The following is a 22,220-nucleotide window of genomic DNA, read 5'->3' as shown; positions in this document are numbered from 1 at the left end:
TTTCATTCAGATTTATGACCAAGAGTAGAATTTTCAAACAAGAAATAAGAAGTTGCATGCGTTGTCGTTAAAAAGAATAAAAAGAAAGTCCAATAAAAATAAACAAAACCAGTGTATATAATGTGCGAATCCTGAAATACCATTTTCACTGTATCCGTTATGAATTTCTAATGTAGAATGATAAATAACCAGACGACAAATTCATGATTTTTGAAAAGAATAAGAAATATACGAAAGCCTATTAGGGTCACAAAAATCGAGAAAACTATCGCGTAATTACGCGATAATTATCGCGTAATTACGAGATTATCATTGTTTTATCTCGTAATTACGAGATAATTATCGCGTAATTACGAGAAAACTATCGCGTAATTACGAGATAAGAAGCTGTTTTATCTCGTAATTACGAGATAATTATCTCGTTATTACGATTTGTAATTACGAGATAACTATCGTGTAATTACGAGATAATTATCTCGTTATTACGATTTGTAATTACGAGATAACTATCGTGTAATTACGAGATAATTATTGCGTAATTACGGGATAATTATCGCGTAATTACGAGAAAACTATCTCGTAATTACGAGATAAAAATTCATTTGGCCAAGTAGATTAAGAGGAGAAAGATTTTTGTAAAAGATTAAAAAAATTTCTTAATTGCAGAAATGACTTTAAAGGGCAATAACTCCTTAAGGGGTCAATTGACAATTTTGGTCATTTGACTTATTTGTAGATCTTACTTGGCTAAACATTTTTGCTGCTACAGTTTATATCTTTCTATTACAATATTCAAGATAATAACCAAAAACTGAAAAATAATCATTAAAATTACCAATTCAGGGGCAGCATCCCAACAACGGGAAGTCTGATTCGTCTGAAAATTTTTACCCTGTCATATTTGCTCTAAATGCTTAAGTTTCAGAAATATAAACCATAAACTACATTTTACCCCCCCCCTCCCCCCCTTTTTCCCATGTTCTATTTTTAGCCATGGTGGCTATCTTGGTTGGTGGGCGGGGTCTTTGGATACATTTTTTAAAACTAGAAACCCTAAGGATGATTAAGGCCAAGTTTGGTTCAATTTGGCCAAGTGGTTTCAGAGGAGAAGATTTTTGTAAAAGTTAACGGACGACGACGGACGACGGACGCCATGTGATGGGAAAAGATCACTTGACCCTTTGGGTCAGTTGAGCTAATAAAAACGGGCGTTTCATCAGGTGCCCCTGAAGGGTAATCATGATCTGTATATCTATATATATATATATATATTTATGTAATTTTATCTCGTAATTACGAGATAAAAATGATTATCTCGTAATTACGCGATAGTTTTCTAGTAATTACGAGATGTTTATCTCGTAATTACGAGAATTTTTTTTTTTTTGTGACTCTAATAGGCTTTCGTAGAAATAAGATATAATTTGTACTGTTTTTATAAATTCATGATATAGGTACGAGATGCGAACGGGTTTTCATCGCGCCTACAGCCATCCAGGTGTAAAATTGATACACAAATAGATAAATATTAAGAATAGTTCACGAACAGAGCGTGCAAGATTTGACAGCAGCAGTTAAGTTTCATTTTCAGAAAAATGTACCTTTTAACATAATTATTAATGTTGTATAACTTAAAACAGGTTTTGTTATTCAGCTTGTTGATTTTGAATTAAATTCCACTATGCTGTTTTCGTTATGCGATTCATGTTTACTGTCGAATAATGATACTAGACTTTCATTTTCACTGTAGGGGCGATTCATTTCTATTGTACATGCGATGCAATTTCACGGAAGGAAATTAATTAATTTTCATCATATAACGTCTTTATTCAGCCGACTCTCTAACAAAATTTATGAAGTCAGAAGGATTGATTATATGTGACCCGCCACGACATTTCCGGGCTTATGGAGGTAGAACATCATTGTGAGAAAAACGTCGTTAACTATATGTGACTAGCCACTTCCAGGCTTATGAGGGTACATTGTCTAAACTTTGCTTTTTGTATATTTATCTAGAACATTCTGAAGCAAAAACAACTCTGTCATGTTATTATAACCTATTTTTTGTAATAGCAATGAAACGAGTCATTTCGAATACCGACATGATAATGAGACTGTTCGGTGACGAATTTTTCATTATCGAAGACACTAGTTTATAAAATACAAAATTATTGTATTCTATTGGCGCTTAGTAATCTTCAACAGCGTATTTTAATAAAAATTTCAAACGAATTAAATTTACAACATTACAAACAGTTCTTAGCTCTATTTTAGAAAATGTAATTTAAACTTGTTAAAATGAAGTTAGTATAAAATTTGTCAAAGAAAGCTTTTAGAATTCCTTTTTTTTTTAATTGTCTTTTTTTTTTAGATTTATGATGCATGTCTCTATACATAGTATGCGACGCGTAGCAGTTTATAATTAGTTGTTCTCATATACGCATTTGATACAGTGCATTTATTATGGATATATTTTAGACTCCATTTATGAAAATCTAAAGATCAGAGAATTTTGATTTTTTGTATCAATTTGAAATGTAGATTCAAATATTTCTATGTCGTTGATACAGACAAAAAGATCTTATCATGTCAAAATCATGATACAACAGGAAATTTTCATATGCACGGTCTGAACACAAGAATTTACAGAATAAGCATATTTCTTACTGAATAGAGAAAAATGACCAAAAGAATTACAGAATGCAGAAATGTAAAACCCACCCACCCCCTTCCCCCACCCTAATCCAGACCCTCATATATCATTGTGACGGATAGTTTTGTTTGTTCTATTTAACTGTTTTTATTTTTGAAAAGAATATTTGTACAAGGCGTTGTTAATAAATGTAACGGACAATATATACCATGCCCTCTCAGCCGACGTCGTAATTTCATTTTTAATGAAAGAAAGTATTTAAAAGCGTCTCTCCCTGTGCAATATGATTTATTAAACTCATTAGGCAGAGCGATTTTTATGACTACTTGCATAATTGTCTAATCGTATTAAATTCTGTATCAAATTTATATTAATAATAAAAGTTTCAGATCTTTAATATTGAAAACGGGTTAAAATTATTTACTTGCATTAATATTGATATAAAAACATTCAGTTCGTTTTTTTGTGTTTTTTTTTTTTGTAGATGTAAGAAAAAAAGCAACTCTGTTACACTAAATCAATTGACTAATTAAAATTGTCACATGGTGTCTTCTTATGTCGTCTGAATTATAATGTAAGTTATTGATCTGTAATTTATATATTCGCCATCCGTAATTATTATCTAAAATGTTTATTTGGCATGCCATACTCGATAGAAGTGCGGACGTGAAAGAAATCACTCTTCACAAAAACGTGAACGGAGATTATATTCCACGGAGATTACATTTCGATGATTTCGTCATTTATAAAACATAATACGTGAATCTAAAGATAGAAGTTGTATTAAAATTGAATGTTGACACCGATATCGATCTGTTGGATGTAGAATTTATTTTCAAAATAGGTGTTTGTTTAGGGTATACCATTCCACGGAGATTACATGCTTAACAAATCTCTGCAGTTTTCAATTTTGTTTAGTTTTCAAGACTGATATGATTTGGAATAAATGACGATTTAACAACATTATTTATGGTAACCTTATAATCAAATTTAACTCATATCACACTCTATTGTGCTAAATATTTAGTCTTGCTTGGTCTTCTATCCGTTAACGGGAATTACAGGTTTACGAAGAAAACATTAGGATGGCCGGTACGATCACTATCGTTGTGCAATATGTACTAAACTTTATAAAAAATAAAAATATAGATAATAAAGAAATATAAAAATCTCAGATATAAGTATAATAGTCCGGCCGATCGGTGAAAAAATTGCTCAAATAATGAGGAAAGCACCAAATTTTGCGTGATGGTACATTTTTGTGTACTGAGCAATATAAGCTATGGACCCACTCTCAACATTTAATATGGCGGCTTATTTCAAGATGGCCGCCATACATTCTAAAATATTTTCCAGTATTGCTCAAACCACAGTTGATTTGATGCTGGAAGCACAAAATTCAATATATTTGAATGATTTGGTGTACTTAGCAAGATTTTGTTTTGATCTATCTTTGAAATTCAAAATGGCGGTTATTTTCAAAATGGCCGCCTTGAAAAATAAGCAACTATTCATTATTAAGAATTGACCTGAATTTAATCATTTTATTAAAGTATAGTGTCATTTAGTCTCTGTTCCAGTTCTGTCCTTTTGATTTTGCCTGGCTTGTCATTTCATATACAAAGTAGTAGCTTTCGTAAAAAGCTGCAGTAGTAGCTTTCGTTAAAAGCTGCAATATTTTTTTGTCTTGGGTCACACATAAAAGCTGTGATTCGAGATTTATCTGCCGTAAGATATTATTCAGTGTCTATCTTATTTCTTGGGTTGCAATATTTTGCAATTTGAGATATTATACTGTGATTTGAGAACTGTATAAACACATATCAGTGAAATGGCAGGAATTGAGGACAACAAGGACAAGAACATTGAAATGGCAGAAACTGAATCACTTAGGGATATGGAGAAACCCACAACTGAAGACACTTTAACAGAGGACAAATCAGAAATGACTATTCAACAATTGTACCAAGAATGTTTAGCAGATAGGAAATACAATGCCCAAAGAACAGCTGAATTTGACCGCAATATAAAACAGATCGAAGCGTGAATTGATAAAATATGTGTTGGTCTCATAACGATGCAAGCTGAACAGAAATAGGCAATGAATATTAATAATGAACAGATGGGAGCAATATCTCAGCAACTTCAGCAGTCTGAAGACAGGATAGACCACAAGGCTAGTGGTAAGCGCTTGTCGAAATTGACGGTCAGACCAATGAGAAATTCAATGTTGTAGTGAGACCGATAGACAAGCTGACAACAACTGAGGAAGGAGACACAGTTCAATTTAAAAGTGCATTTGAACAGCAGGGTACTTTCCAACAAATGGCATCTGTTGTAAGTGAATTAGTGGACAAGCGAAATAAAGAAGTTAAAATTCCTACAATGGACACATCATCTAAGCCAAAATTTGACCTTTACCAGTACAACGCAGGTACACCAAAAATACATAACAAACTCCCTGCCTTGGGTCTTTCCCCAATTTGTTCGCATGAACCATCAACCGCACCAACTCTGTTGAAGGCAAATTTGGGGTCTTCACCTAAAGTCGGAAGTCCTATGTCAGGGCCCATGGCCCTGCATGAGACAGTTCAAATTATTCAACAACAACCTCCATTTAAGAACATACTAGAAACCTCTAGCTCTGATCAAGGATACCAGCAAATGGCTTATGTGTCTTCTTACGCACACTTACTACCTACAATGAGTCAATCATATTTGGTTTAGAGCAGCACACCATTACAGAAACAATTGGCTGCAAGTGGATCCTATCAAGTTTCTCCAATGCTGACTGCAGTGCCTTCTAACAGTACCATCCCTGTCGAGTCAATGGCAAATCCTCCTCCTCCCACATTTATGACTCCAATTATGACAACCTCGTCAGCTCCTGGAGCTCTAACAGGCTTGCCACAACAGCAAGCTGACTCCACTGACCGATCCAGGAAAGGGCAGAGGAAACCAAAAGAGCGTGGCAACAGCTCTTCTTCAGACTCCTCTCTGGAGGGAGAATATACCCGATGGCAAGAAAATTCCGGTGTAAGGGACCGGAGCCGAAGCCCACAGCTCCCAAAAATGCAAATATTCAATGCAAGAGGATCCATTACTTGGGAGGCGTTCATTTACCAATTTGAACGGACTGCCGGTAGACGACAATGGGAAAACAGGAAAAAGGTGTGTAGGCTCCTAGATTGCCTGGCCGATGTTGCCTTGGAGTACGCTCGCAAGGTAAACACAGATGATGATTCCAAGGCCTTAAGGAAAGCATTGAAGCAGCGCTTCAGCAAGAAAGACGATGAGACCAGATTGGAAGCGAAGCATTCCTCCGAGGATATAAAGACAAAGATTCTGCAAGGCATGTAATAGAGAGGAACCCAGAAGCGATCAACAAGGCGTTAAAACAATTGATAAACCTCAATAGCCAACCAGATGGCGATATATGGATAAAAAATTGCAAATTATGCCCATCGGCAAGTCTTCTTTGCTGATGGCGCAGTATCACCGACCGATAAAGGGAATATGAGCAGTCCTTTGGAAAATGAGGTGCGTAATCTCACTCAAATTGTCACAAAACTAGCTGATGTTATGCTTTCAACTAATCAGCGTAACCGTGGATTGGCCGATCAATATAACCTTGGGCCTTTCTGATCAATATTATCGTGGAAGATCACCAGATCAATGGAAGATTACCTGATCAATATACACGTGGAAGATCCCCTGAGCAATATAATCGCGATAGATCGCCAGATAGAAATAAATCCAAGTTTAACGCCTATCGACCAACAACACCCCTACCAAGCCAGAGATCATATAGTCCCTAAGGACAACGGTCACCATCTCCACGGAGAAACTCCAGAAATCTCGGTTATTTCAGGCAACGGTCACCTTCACCAGGATACAGAGCAAATCAAAGCGCAATCCCATCAACGCAGTCTTTAAACAGCAACGGGTCGGGCCAGTAGGCCAGTGCTCGACTCCCAAGTCTATTGGCCATGAAACATCACCTCATGACAAAACCGAACAGAGGCCCACGTCCTCGTCTGATATTGTTATCAGACGAACCATTGGAAAAAGTCTAGCAGTACGAGGTACTCTATATGATCAGAATGTGAGCATGATTGTGGACACTGCTGCAATGATAACATTAGTGAATGAGAAATTAATTCCAGCAGATAATGAAGATTCGGAGAGGATAACGCTACGTGGTTTAGGTGAACAGCTGGTAACTGGGAAGATTATAAAGAACCCCTCTCTCGACATTGATAGAGTAAACATACAATGGGATGTGTGCAAAGCGCCGTTAACAGACGATGTTATACTTGGGCTAGATATTTTGGACACACTGGGCGCAGTGATAAATCTGAGTACTCCCACACTTACCATCAACAACAAAGTGATAAATGCGTCATTTGTTAACAGTGGAGGTGAGATTTCAATTCAGCAAGTTTGCATAAAACGAACCATCACAGTTCCGCCAAACTCTGAAATGACTGTTACCATTAAAACTAATAAAAGTGCTGACCAGGAATTCATTTTAGAACCATGCCCGCTGGAAATAGTTGTCCCTTAACCATTTTAAATTATGGCAATCGTCACATCCGCCTGAAGAAAGGTACACCTATTGGTTACATAGAATAATTTGACGACATAGTGGGTACGGCAGATGAAAACCGGATAAGTGACGTAAGACGTGGCATTGAAGAGACACAAGACAAGGTGCCCTCGGCACTGCCTCAAAGTTCAGATAAGTTACCTAATATGCCACCACATTTAACCGACCTATAACAACGTTCAATCGACTCACTTCAACCTATTTCATTCATTCCATTAAAACTCAAAGCGATCAAAGAACAATTACAATAACATGTTACATATTGATTAACATTTTGATTTTCACTATTTGTTTTTGTATATGCAGCCATATTTGCAAATGTATGCGTTCTAGAAATAACCAAACTATTTTATTTATATTTTAAAATTAATTCATAACAAATTCAAGAACATGAAGACCATTTTTAAAGAATCATTACTTTAATTTCCGAAATTATATAGAATACCTTGCGGACAATCTTGATATTTATAACGTTTTTCCGCCATCTTGAAAATGGCAGCCATATTGGATTTTTCTGAGTGGGTCCATAGCTGAAATCAAAGGGTATACAACCAAGAACTACTGTGCAAAGTCTCATGCTTTCCTCATCAAGTGAGCAATTCTGCTCTATATCTGCACCAATCAGCCGGACTATAACAAGCTACGGGTATATAACTCGAAGTCGTTAGTTTTGCTTTGTTACGGTGGGACAAATGATCACAAACCAGCGTCATAAAATGGGCGCTTTACCGGAGAACCAGTGAGTAGCTCAAAACTAACAAAACCTGCGTTTCAGGAGTAAGTGCATGGGACCTATTTGTATCATGTTTTATATCTGGTTCTATTGCCAATGTTATTTCATTGATACTGCGTCTATCCAGTCTGTATCTGGATATAAGGGAGCTACCATTTGATTTTTATGGGGGGGGGGGGGGGGCTAGGATGAAATTTGAAAAAAATAGGCAGGACAGGAGTTTTGAGTTAAAAAAAAAAAAGGCAGGATGACACACTTGCAAAAAAAAAGTCAGGATGAGACACTTGCAAAAAAATAAGTCAGGATAAACTTTAAAAAAAGGCAGGACAGAGATTACAACTAAAAAAAAATGCAGGACAAAATTTTTCATCCTAGCCCCCCATAAAAATCAAATGGAAGCTCCCTAATATCCATTTCATTTTCAAAATGATCAAACGAAGAAAGTTTAGTTCATATTTGCGGAAAAACTACGATCGAGATACGACTGGGTATAGCTGTAGTAAGTTACGCCATGATTTACGTATTATTTACGCTCATCTTAACTTACGACGGCTTTGTGAAACGGCTGTTAAACCTACGATTTATTTACGATGTACGTTCGATGACACGTAGACTTACGAAGGCTTTGTGAAACGGTACCCAGATCGTCCAGAATCGGGGAACTCGATCGTGATGACCGTAGCCGATCGAGTCCCAATCGTTGACTAAATCGTAACAATCCTATCGGAACGCCTGTGATCGCATCTGAACGGACGATTAGAACGTGACAAATCCTGATACATGAAATTGACATTTCGTGAGCAGATCATATCCGAACGCAACAAATCGTATCAGAACGTATCGACTCGCATCACCTCTTATCCAAAACGGAAATCAATCCAATGATCAGCTACGATCACGGGTTACAGAATAGAGAAAAATGGAACCAACACAATAAAGAATAGAAAAAGGGGAAAAAAGGAAAACGGAAATTTATATAGACTTTCATCCTCCCATATCAGACCCTCCAAAATGGTATGGATGGTATTTAGTTGGTACGATCAAATAAGGTTTGTTCAATTAAACCAAAATTTTTCTTTTAGTAAAATGATAAAGAAAACTATTTTAATTCAATCGGAAGCCCTGAATTATTTCATTTTTGATATGAAAGTTAATTGCTGTCGATGCAAAAACTTTCAAAGCAAACCCCAACCGTTTCACGATTGAAAAATGAAAACAGTTTTGAAAATGAAAAATTAAGTCGTTTTTATTATCCTAGTCAATAGCAACCCATAAAATCTTTTAAAAAGCACGTGTCCGAGAATCCAATTTTAAATTAAAAGCTTGACGATCCATTTCAAAAATGAAATATAATTTTTAGAAATTAATAAGTCACTCAGCCAGTATCTGCATCGACTAAATCGTTTTTGTTGTTTGTATAGGTAATTATTTTAAAAGGTACATGGTTGTCATTGATTCGAAATCAATCAAACGTATGATAAAGATATACTTTTCTGATGTTTCATCGTAAATATTTATTTTATCTGTTAGTAAAATGTAAATTCGCCAACTGTGACATTATAATTGGCATTTATGTACTAACATTTAACTAAGTGACTATAGTTGAAAGGATTGCAGAAAACATAACATCCCCTGATAAATATCATAATCAGACCTTGCTGCCAGTGTAGGATTGCAGAAAACATAACGTCCCCTGACAAATATCATTATCAGACCTTGCTGCCATTGTAGGATTGCAGAAAACATAACATCCCCTGACAAATATCATTATCAGTCCTTGCTGTCAGTGTAGGATTGCAGAAAACATAACATCCCCTGACAAATATCATTATCAGTCCTTGCTGCCAGTGTAGGATTGCAGAAAACATAACATCCACTGACAAATATCATTATCAGACCTTGCTGCCAGTGTAGGTTTGCAGAAACTATAACATCCCCTGACAAATATCATTACCAGACCTTGCTGCCAGTGTAGGATTGCAGAAAACATAACATCCCCTGACAAATATCATTACCAGACCTTGCCGCCAGTGTAGGATTGCAGAAAACATAACATCCCCTGACAAATATCATTATCAGACCTTGCTGCCAGTGTAGGATTGCAGAAAACATAACATCCCCTGACAAATATCATTATCAGTCCTTGCTGCCAGTGTAGGATTGCAGAAAACATAACATCCCCTGACAAATATCATTATCAGACCTTGCTGCCAGTGTAGGATTGCAGAAAACATAACATCCCCTGACAAATATCATTATCAGACCTTGCTGCCAGTGTAGGATTGCAGAAAACATAACATCCCCTGACAAATATCATTATCAGTCCTTGTTGCCAGTGTAGGATTACCAATATCATTATTAGACCTTGCTGCTTTGTGTAGGATTGCAGAAAACATAACATCCCCTGACAAATATCATTATCAGACCTTGCTGCCAGTGTAGGATTGCAGAAACATAACATCCCCTGACAAATATCATTATCAGTCCTTGCTGCCAGTGTAGGATTGCAGAAAACATAACGTCCCCTGACAAATATCATTATCAGACCTTGCTGCCATTGTAGGATTGCAGAAAACATAACATCCCCTGACAAATATCATTGTCAGTCCTTGCTGCCAGTGTAGGATTGCAGAAAACATAACATCCCCTGACAAATATCATTATCAGACCTTGCTGCCAGTGTAGGATTGCAGAAAACATAACATCCCCTGACAAATATCATTATCAGTCCTTGCTGCCAGTATCACTATCAGACCTTGCTGCCAGTGTAGGATTGCAGAAAACATAACATCCCCTGACAAATATCATTATCAGACCTTGCTGCCAGTGTAGGATTGCAGAAAACATAACATCCCCTGATAAATATCATTATCAGTCCTTGCTGCCAGTGTAGGATTGCAGAAAACATAACATCCCCTGACAAATATCATTATCAGACCTTGCTGCCAGTGTAGGATTGCAGAAAACATAACATCCCCTGACAAATATCATTATCAGTCCTTGCTGCAAGTGTAGGATTGCAGAAAACATAACATCCCCTGACAAATATCATTATCAGACCTTGCTGCCAGTGTAGGATTGCAGAAAACATAACATCCCCTGACAAATATCATTATCAGACCTTGCTGCCAGTGTAGGATTGCAGAAAACATAACATCCCCTGACAAATATCATTATCAGACCTTGCTGCCAGTGTAGGATTGCAGAAAACATAACATCCCCTGACAAATATCATTACCAGACCTTGCTGCCAATGTAGAATTGCAGAAAACATAACATCCCCTGACAAATATCATTATCAGTCCTTGCTGCCAGTGTAGGATTGCAGAAAACATAACATCCCTTGACAAATATCATTACCAGACCTTGCTGCCAGTGTAGTAATTATATATAACAGCAAAGTTGAATTACGTAATTTCATGTAACTGTGATAAAATCGCGGGAACGTAAAACGATTGCTGGTAAGGGGACGACCATTTGATTTTTTTAGGGGAGGGGGCTGACATATTCTTTAAAATACATATTCTGGACACCATTAAGTTGGAAATAAATAACCTTGCCTTTCCACACATGAAACACATATTCATAATATTCGAAATTCTTTAGCTCGCTTCGCTCGTCAAATTTAGCAAGGGTTAGAATACTTCACTTCATTTTGTTTGCATTTTTGTTTGAAGTATGATCAAGTATGCATATCGTACCAAAAAGCTGATTTGTATCATAAAATTTAAATTACTTAAAGAGACATGTAAATAAGAAGATATGGTATGAGTGCCAATGAGACAACTCTCCATCCAAGTCACAATGTATAAAAAGTTAACAATTATAGGTCAAAGTAAGGCCTTCAACGCGGAGCCGTGGCTCACACCGAACAATTAGCTATAAAGGGCTCCAAAATGACTAGTGTAAAACAATTCAAACAGGAAAACCAACGGTCTAATCTATATAAAAAATGAGAAACGCGAAACTCCTATGAACCACACCAACCAACAAACGACAACCACTGAACAACAGGCTCCTGACTGCATTATTATTCATCTTAAACATTTTGCCATTAATGGTACACTTTAACCGTTTTTGCCATAAATATACTCTTCTGACAGAGTCAAAAGATTTTCGATAGTCAACAAATATACAATACAATTTTCTACCTCTATGTAAGAATAAATCAATCAAACATATCTAATTAAAAATATGATCTGTCGTACAATAACCTTTTCTGAACCCTGCTTGTTCTTCACACAATAAACCAGAATTTTCTAAATATGTATGAAGCCTATTATTCAAAATGCAAGTAAATAATTTACCATAACAACTTAAAAATAGTAATACCACGATGATTATCTACATTATGTGGATTACCTTTATTCTTAATATTGGACATAGCTAGAATTCGGGCAGTAGGTCACTTGCCGTTCTAGAGTTATGCCCCTTTATAACTTGGAAAATCGCAAATGTTCTCGCTTCGGCACTCTAACTTAAGTTTGTCTGATCCACATTTTATGAAACTCATACACAATGATAAGAACCACAACACGCAGACAGAGATCAAATTTGGCCAGTGAGACATTTACCGAATCATGCCATTGGGTTTTAATATGTACGATAAATACTAGCTTCGAGCGTTAACGAGCGGTTATAAATCTGCAAAAACTGCACTGTCAGTGTTTAGATTACAAAAAAAATATGGGTGAAAAATTACGCCATGAAAGGGAAGCTCTGGCAGATGTTTTGTTACTTTTTGGATGAACAGAAGATAAATCTTCTGGCACTGTCCTGTTTGAAAATAAATAATCTGGCCGCTTTCAAGTTGGAAATGAATAGTATGACCTCATTAAATCATCTCATCAGAATTAGATAGTCGTCCCCTAAGTAACATTTTCCAAGAGTACACATAAACTAAAACTGTTTTAATTTACGCGACCTACCAAGTTAAAAAAACTTGACAGCACAGCAAGAAGGATAAACAATACTGATAATGGAGGTGCACATTCTCAGAAAGGATAATAATTGACTATATGTACCTGCGAATTGTGGATCGTTTGGATTCTTTCGAAAGTTGTTCTTTTCTGAATTGCTTCCTCTGTATATCCAATATCCTATTACTAAATTATACAAATATAAAAATAAAAGCCTACAATGACTGAATAACTTAACTATTTGACCGGATTTATTTTCTAAACGTATTGATAATACAACTGTTTTAAAATAAAGCATATTTACAAGATGAAACTCACAACTAATGTGTTTATTCTATTTCTTATCATTTAATTTCGATTTATTTCTATCTTTGAAATGGATTCATTGTCCTGTTTGAAACCAACTCTGTGGAGAAAAAAGATGTGTTCCGTTTGAATAATAGATAGATTTTTATAGCTGACTATGCGGCATGGGCTTTGCTCATTGTTGAAGGCCGTACGATGACATATAGTTGTTAATTTCTGTGTCATTTGGTCTTTTGTGGAGAGTTGTCTCATTGGCAATCATATCACATCTTCTTTTTTATATCAATTAAGAAAGACAATGAATTAATTTGAATTGTATGGGATATTAATCCACTTTTGCAAGGTTATCATACTCCTACATATCTATGTAAAGGATCGAATACAGATTATCTTACAATTTAAGATCATCACGGCAAGTAGACAATACCATGGTAATGCATATTTGGTCATCATTAGGTAACGTGTTTGTACAGCAAAACAGAACGGGATCATCAAAAACTGTACTAATAAATTGTATCCAAGGTGTTCATGAACAATATCCCTAGAAACTAGGATGCCATCTTCAAACCAAAAATAATCTGTAACATATATAAGTTGAAAGCCTGCCACTATCAGTAAAGTAACGGATGGTCTATTTCCATTATCGAAGGCCTTGGCTATGTTGACAAAGTTCATTAAAATCCACCCTATAATGCCACTTCTAAAACAAACATATTTCAAATCGAACAACCCCCATCTTGGGTTTAATTCTACTCCGTTGAACCAATCGTTGAAACAGTTTCCTGGAAAAAAATAGATTATCAACATTAGCATTTGTTGGTTTCAAGGTATGATTTCTTCATTTTTTATATAAAAAAAAACTTGAGCGAGAATAAAGAATAAAAGAAAATAAAAGAAGAATGTGTCTGAGGACACGAATGCCCCCGATAAAGCTTCGCAATTTTCGAAGTTAAAAAGGGGCACAACTATAAAACGGTTTAATGTCTCACTGGCCCAATTCGATCTCTGTCTGCGTGTTGTGGTTCTTATCATTGTGTATGAGTTTCATAAAATGTGGATCAGACAAACTTAAGTTAGAGTGCCGAAACGAAAACATTTTCAATTTGCCAAGTCATTAAGAGGCATAACTCTAGAACGGTAAGTGACTCACAGCCCAAATTTGATCTCTGTCTACGAGTTTTGGTTCTTAGCATTCTTAATGAGTTTCATTAAAATTTGGATGAGGAAAACTTAAGTTAGAGTGCGGAAACTAAAATGGGACGGACGGAAGGACAGAAGGACGAAAAGACGGACGGACGGACGGACGGTCAAGGGTAACACTTAATGTCCCCATTGCCTACGACCGGGGCATAACAAGATAGTTGTCTCGTTGGCACTCATACCACATCTTCTTATATCTATGAATATCTCGGTAGCATAGAAAAATAATGTTTGATATAATGTTAACTTGCAGACCTAATGTCTGCCTTAATTTGAACTATCATACATTAAATATGAGTAAAACACATACCAGTTTTAGCAGATATGCCAGCTCTGATGTACAATAAAATGCTGAAAACAAGAATCAAAAGAACACCAGATGTGGTCATCTGTAGCAGTTTATCAGACACTGATGTCACTTGAATTCCAGACAATAAAGCTATGAAAAAGCCTATGATGTTTATTGTCAATACAAAGAATGCGTTCAGTCGATATTTGAGTCTTATTCTCGAGTCTTTAATTTGGAGTCCATCAACTAACTCGCCACCAACCGGAAGTATGTACAGTATACACTGCAGGACAAACCACACGGTGAGAATAAAAAAGGTTTTAATGTCAAAGTAACTGTTGATATCACTTGGAAATCTCGGAACTGCAAGTATGCTCCAGTTGCCCTGTTATAATAAATATGATTCATCATAAGTGTACAAAAAGGGTTCCTATATTATTTTGCGCTATTTTAATATGTTAATCTGGATACTACACGTTGTATAATAAGATAATTATTGGGGCGCAATACAATGAGTGTTTGTATTCGACTTTTCACGAAAAAGTGATTTTTTTATTTATTTATTTTGATATATTGTCTATACTAATTTGAAATTGGCATTTAAACAGTTTCAAAGAGAGAACTGCAACGTATCTGTTTAAAATCCTCGAAGCTACAGATATAAAACACGGTTACACCAATTTGAAGTAAATAGACTCCATGTGCCAGTGTAATGGAATGCTGCCATCAATGGATCACAATAATAATCGAATTGATCACTATGTTGGCATAAGGCTCAGAATCAACCTCTTATATAAAAAAAAAATAAAAGATTGCTATCTTAACTTTTTGCCTAATAGTGATAATCTGCTTTTTGTGATCCATTGATTTGTTGGTCTGTTTAAAATAAAACACATTCGGAGAGCATCATTTATTCAATATATTCAAATGCGTATATGCAGTGTATGGGAATGCAATCAATGCAAGACCAAGTCCGCTTTATTTGTGTGAATGCTGTTGCTTCGTTGAAAGACAGTCTTATTATCAATATCAATTTCTTACCCTTTCTATGTGTTTTTTACAGGTCTAGCGACAAATTTTATTACTTACTGTGATGCACTTTTCAACAATGACAAATATCCAGGCTGTAAAAAACAATGTGAAGAAAATTGCAGATTTAGAGATCGCTGTGCTTTCCTTTGTGGAAACTTGCTTTTCTTGGTCCGTGGGCTGGTAAATCATGGTTCTCTGCAAATATGCATTTAATCATAGAGAGACAATAGTAGGAATATTTTACCATTTAAGCGAACGCACATCCTATTTAATCTGTTTCCTTCCAACTGTAGAAATAATGTCATTTGAACTCCTGTGATACATCACCATAGCGTTTTGCATCTATTCAACAAGCATCATAAAGCTGGGTAACATATACAGCTTATCTGAGCACATATGCTTGTGTTAAAACAGAATGGAGTACACATATCCCAATTGATACGATATTCCAGAGCTTGCGTTTCCTTAAATGATTTCCTTGATAGAGGTTTGTTGCTTACAAGGAAGCTATTGAACCAAGGCTTCCTAGTGGTAAAATTTCGATCATCCCTCAGAAGTTTTTACTGACGTCATCAATGATTTGGTTGACAGTTGTTGAATATCTGTGTCACAGATGACCATGGATATGTTCAACTTGTTGTAGCGACAAATCTACTGTTACTTGATCGTAATATCTCCGACAAGTCTACTGTTACTTGATCGTAATATCTCCGACAAGTCTACTGTTACTTGATCGTAATATCTCCGACAAGTCTACTCTTACTTGATCGTAATATCTCCGACAAGTCTACTGTTACTTGATCGTAATATCTCCGACAAGTCTACTCTTACTTGATCGTAATATCTCCGACAAGTCTACTCTTACTTGATCGTAATATCTCCGACAAGTCTACTATTACTTGATCGTAATATCTCCGACAAGTCTACTCTTACTTGATCGTAATATCTCTGACAAGTCTACTCTTACTTGATCGTAATATCTCCGACAAGTCTACTCTTACTTGATCGTAATATCTCCGACAAGTTTTACTTGCCATTAGCAACACGACAGGTGCTTCTTGCGGAGCAGGAATTGTTTGCCCTTCTGGGCAACTTAGTTCACCATGGCTTTTTGTGTGGGATTTGTGTTGTTCAATCCTTAATTTCCTGTGTAGTGTTTTGTGGATTTTTTTTTGTCTTTTCGTCGTTTTTGGTCACTTAGATGTATGTCTTTCTTTAACTAGTGGTTTTTGATTGCCCCCTTGATATATTATGGCTCTATTAGATGTTGTTTAATCGCAACCTCGCCAAAGCAAACGGCAGCAATAATTAACATTACCAAGTAGTACTTAAATGTAGTCATCGAGTTATTTCTTTCGTGTGAAATCAGTTAGTCTCGATAAGTAGCGAAAAAAAGAAATGCGTTAGAGGGGAAACACGAAGTCGATGACACCAAATAACCTTTCTATTATTAAAACTGCAATGTTTATAACAATAACATATATTTTTTTAAACAAAACCTGTGGACAAGTTTTCGAGGAATCTCAATTTGAAAAGTTAAAAAAAGGCATATGCAAAGCGCCTTTAACGTGAATTTTATGCATCTATTGAACTGTTTCACATATTTTTAATTGATGTTATCTCTAGAATTACATATTCAATATTCAGATGCATTTCAAATACATTCATAAAATCAAACAATCGAACGTTGATCAAGGGTTTACCTTTGAAGCATTGTTATGGGACACAGTTGATGTTTTCAAATTTCTACTTCATTTTCCTCTGTCTATAAGTATACGACTGTAAACATACCAAGACATTATTTCAACAAAATTTGTTTTTCCATACAGTTATTTTAACCGTGCATTTTCTTTGCCTGAATATTACTGTTATGTTATAGATAAACGTATTTACCTTCCGTGTGGTGTCCATTTTCTTCAAACGTAGATAAGATATTTTTATTTAACAGGTCAATTTAGATATGTAAGACTACATGATTAAATCCTGCCAGGTTGAGTACATGTATAATATTCCGAAGTCAAAAGTTTTTCATAATTCTGAATTAGTACAATATGAAGGAAATAGACCGCGCCAATTTCTCCTATTTTTGTTTCACTCGAACTAAAGGGGGTCGGGGGTTTTTAACGACATTGACTACCCATGAGGGTCTCGCACGGTCGGTTATCAAAACCAAATGCAATTCCAATATGTAATTATCAACAGTTTTGCATATTTTCATAGAGTGATATTGTTTTTTTCCTACATATTGTTGGTTTAGACAAGTATATTGCAAAGTTAACAGGTTTTTTTTATAAATTTTGCATCGAAGGACATCACTCAAATTGAATTAACTTGTATCTGAAAGCCAATACATAGACATAATTCAACAAAATCTAAGTTTTTGTAAATAATGTCCTGCAGTTTTCTCTAATTTGGTCACATGTTCGGAAATAGACCAAACTGTTGTTAAACCTACATCTGTGATACTGTAAATCTTTGTAAAGATTGACGGAAGTTTTAAAAATGGTCCTTTCGTGATATTGATTAAAGGGAAATTGACCGAGCCTCTATAAATTTCCCCTTAATCTTTCACTCTGCATGTAGTTCGAGTGCATGTTATATGGTGTGGTTACTTGTCTACTGTTGAAGGCCGGTTGGAGATGTATTTTGATGCAAAGTCTCAATCAGAGAATAGTCATACAGATGAATAAGAAGATGTGGTATGAATAAATTTTCTCTATTCTTTATATTCTAGCACCCCATTATTCTCTATTCTTTATTTTTTGCCCTAATTTTCTCTATTTTATTTCTATATTAAACGGAAAACAATCAACAACAATAAAACAAATGAAAAAAAAAAGTTTAACTTAATTTTGAACAATTTGTTAATAGTCGTTTATATCAAAAATATGTATTTTGCCAGAACATTATTGTATGTGAGGATTTGAAATCAATATTTGTAGTATAATTTCATGTCAACATCTGTGTGGTATTTTGTCGTGTATTATCCCTCAGAAATAAAATATACTGATATCACTTGTTTTCTACAACATTTATATGATTTGTCAATATTTTTTCGTGAAGATATATTATATGAATACGAGTCGACCATGTTAGATCCAAGGGAATGTTTTGCGGGGTTGAAAATCGTCAAAATTAAAACTATTAATCAAGAAAGAATGAAAAATAATATTGGGATCTCTAGTATTCTTCTTTCAAATCTTGCTTCTAATTGAATAAGCGGAACTGATGTCCAAAGTGTGACACTGCTCTTCCAAACAAATTAGAATATATATAGGAATTAGGCAATTGTTAGCTTGATACAGTGTATTCAATTTCTGTATGTATGGACAATGCAATGTCGTACATATGTTCCACAATATATCTGATGTCAAATCAAATCAAAACGTTTCGAACTTTAGGTGTGTATATACAATTGTTGCACACCATAAACGTCTTCTTCAAATTTAAAAATCGTATTTGACAATTTTAGTAAGATTTTTTTAGGTTTGAAAATTGGGTTTTACATATTTTTATGTCAACGTATATCCTTTACATGTATGTTAACAGTGTCTATAGTTGAATGATCTGATACCTAACACGATTCTATGATAAGAATGGAATATAACACTTGTTCTACAGCATGTAAACAACAGATCCAGCATGAGCTGTAAAATATTCTGTCCGAGCGCCTTACCTTGGGTTTTCTTATAGGTGTTATTTTCAAGGTTGTTTTGTTTTTATGATTATTATTGATATTATAAGTATTATTTCTTCCTTTTTTTACCCAGAATTCTGTTTTTCGCTCTTTTTTCATATGTCGTTTTTTTTGTAAAAAAAAATGTGTCAAGCAAAATTACTGATAGAACTAGTCAATAAATAAAACTAAGTTAACTGAACCATATATAATTCCTCTTTATACTAGAAAAAATGGGACTGTTTCAGAACTGGAAATTAGTATAACAACTAATGTTACAGTTTGACACCATCACCAACGGTACGACGATAGTATATACTTTCTTAGGGTTAGGGTTTTTAGCGCTTGTATTGGATATACAATACAGTTTCGTGTGAAACATTCTATCAATTTATCACTCTATTGACATTGTATACTGTTACACCACCGTCCCAGGTTAGGGGAAGGGTTTGGCGCCAGTAAAAATGTTTAACCCCGCCACTTTCTATATGTGCCTGTCCCAAGTCAGGAGCCTGTAATGGAGTAGTCGTTTATTACTTTTTCTCATATGTGTTTTTCATTTATTGTTTTGTGTAGTTTGTTCTTGTGTTGTGTCGTTGCACCATTGTCCCAGGTTAGGGGTTGGTTAGGTTGGTGCCTTCGTACATGTTTAACCCCGCCATATTCTTTATGTGTCTGTCCCAAGTCAGGAACCTGTAATTCAGTGGTTGTCGTTTGCTGCTGTTTATCATATATTTTTTTCGTTTATTGTTTTGTACAGTTTGTTCTTGTGTTGTTATATTGTACCACTGTCCCAGGATTAGAGGGAGGGTTGGCTGTCCACAAACATGTTTAACTCACCACATTCTGTATGTGCCTGTCTCAAGTCATGAGCCTGTATTTTAGTGGTTGTCGTTTTTGCTGTTTATCAATTTGTTTTTCGTTTATTGTTTTGTTCGTAAATCAGGCCGTTAGTTTTCTTGTAGTGCCTTGTTTTTCCTTTCTCATTTGACGGCCTTTTATAGCTTATGATGCGGTATGGGTTTTGCTCATTGTTGAAGGCGACATATAGTTGCTAACTTCGTCATTTGGTCTCTGGTGGAGAGTTGTCTCATTGGCAATCATACCACATCTTCCTATTTTTATATAGATATAATCGTTATAGAACGTACAGAGTAGTTGTATATATTTTAGTTCCTCAATATTAAATTTACGGATAAAGTTTACTTGTTGGATAATATAATCATTTGTGAATGGAACATTTCGGATCCAGTATCAAACTGGTAACAAACCTTTCTATTATTAAAATTTTTAGATACCCTTACACAGTGTACACGTTACACTAGACTAGTATAAGAAAAGATTTAAGAGTTTTGAACATCAGTATACTAATGTTGCGACTTATTCATCATGTCTAAGGTAGGCATTGTTTTTTTCCGTTTGAATGGTTTTACACTAGTAATTTTTGGGGCCCTTTATAGCTTGTTGTTCGGTGTGAACCAAGGCTCCGTGTTGAAGACCGTACTTTGACCGACAGCGGTTTACTTTTATAAATTTTGACTTGGATGGAGAGTTGTCTCATTGGCACTCATAACACATCTTCTTATATCTATCTGAATCAAAAGCAAAAAAAACATGGCAGCATCATTACTTTCATACATTAATTCACACTACTTACATATTATATACTTCGTTTTTAATACTTATTACATGTAATTACTTATGGACTGGGAAGTCAGTGAACATGTACCATACAAAGAGAGGAAACTCTAGCACATACTTTAAATTGTTTAAAATTTCAACAACTACATTTACTTTTCTGCAAACGTTTCGTACGCTGCTCGCAAACAGATGCACGATGTATCAAATACCAACAGTGTTTCAAGTTTCGTAAAATGGGTTGTGGCGATAAAAAGATTTATGATTATGTGATTTTTTTCATATTTCAGTTGAAGCTCGTCGGATAAAGCTACATATCTCACGCCTTATAAAACTGTGTACGGTTCTTGTTCTCTTTATTATTTATAATAGAAAAAATTGAAACGTGGATGCTTTTATGATATTCAAAATATCCATAAAAATAGTACGGTGTAAATAGTTGTTTGGCATTTTTGGTGCAATTGCTTGACATAGTTTTGCTTTCCCGTTATTTTTCTAACTTTTCGAGTGAAAACCTAGTTAGAATGCCTACAATAAATAAAGCTATACATTAAGACACATATCTATATGTGCCTCTGCTGGTATAATCTTAAATAAAATTTTGAAAAATGCAGTACCAGTATAAATAAGACAACTTCATCAATTCTTTCAAAGGCCTAAAATGAAAGTTTTCTGGTTCTTCTTAAAAAAAAATTGACCTTGAAAATTATAGGGGTATATCCATCAGTTGTAACCTTGGAAACTGTTTACCAAAATTATCTATAACAAGACTAATGAAATTCATAAAAAGTAAAAACTTCAATCAGCAAATATCCGATTGGTTTCAAAGAAGATAGTAGCACTGCTATTTCAAATTACAGAAATCAGTTGACCTGAAAACCTCATCTTATTGTAAACTGAGATTACTGTGTTATAGTAAACTCAGTTGTAGACTACTAAAATATTTGGTACTTTAATATGAGGGTGAGGATGGGGTTTACAGAATAGAGAAAAGAGGGCAAAACGTGCAGAATAAAGGGCAAAAAAAATACAGAATAGAGAAAATTAGGGCAAAAAAATAAAGAATAGAGAATAATGGGGTGCTAAAATATAAAGAATAGAGAAAAATTACCAAAAAAATAAAGAATACAGAAATGAAGGACCCCCCATCCAGACCCTCTAATAT

General features: G+C 35.1%; 1 protein-coding gene across 2 annotated transcripts in view; it reads right to left on the bottom strand.

The window, feature by feature from the left end:
* LOC127714248 (delta(14)-sterol reductase TM7SF2-like) overlaps positions 1-17,698 on the bottom strand; it is a 46,843-nt gene extending 29,145 nt beyond the window's left edge. The window contains exons 1-5 of one of the 2 annotated variants that reach the window (XM_052220300.1): positions 17,635-17,698; positions 15,799-15,936; positions 14,731-15,094; positions 13,616-14,002; positions 13,020-13,100 (exon numbers count right to left, since the gene is read on the bottom strand). In XM_052220300.1, the coding sequence (XP_052076260.1) occupies positions 13,020-13,100; positions 13,616-14,002; positions 14,731-15,094; positions 15,799-15,936; positions 17,635-17,652 (988 nt within the window). In that variant the 5' untranslated portion in view covers positions 17,653-17,698. The other variant, XM_052220301.1, reaches the window with a different exon arrangement.
* Between the last annotated feature and the right edge of the window lie 4,522 nt (positions 17,699-22,220).

The sequence above is a fragment of the Mytilus californianus genome, unplaced genomic scaffold (assembly GCF_021869535.1).
Source record: "Mytilus californianus isolate M0D057914Y unplaced genomic scaffold, xbMytCali1.0.p SCAF_9, whole genome shotgun sequence".
In the NCBI taxonomy this organism is placed as follows: Eukaryota; Metazoa; Mollusca; class Bivalvia; order Mytilida; family Mytilidae; genus Mytilus; species Mytilus californianus.
Note: the sequence above shows the minus strand (reverse complement) of the source record. Positions and strands in the feature narration are given on the sequence as shown.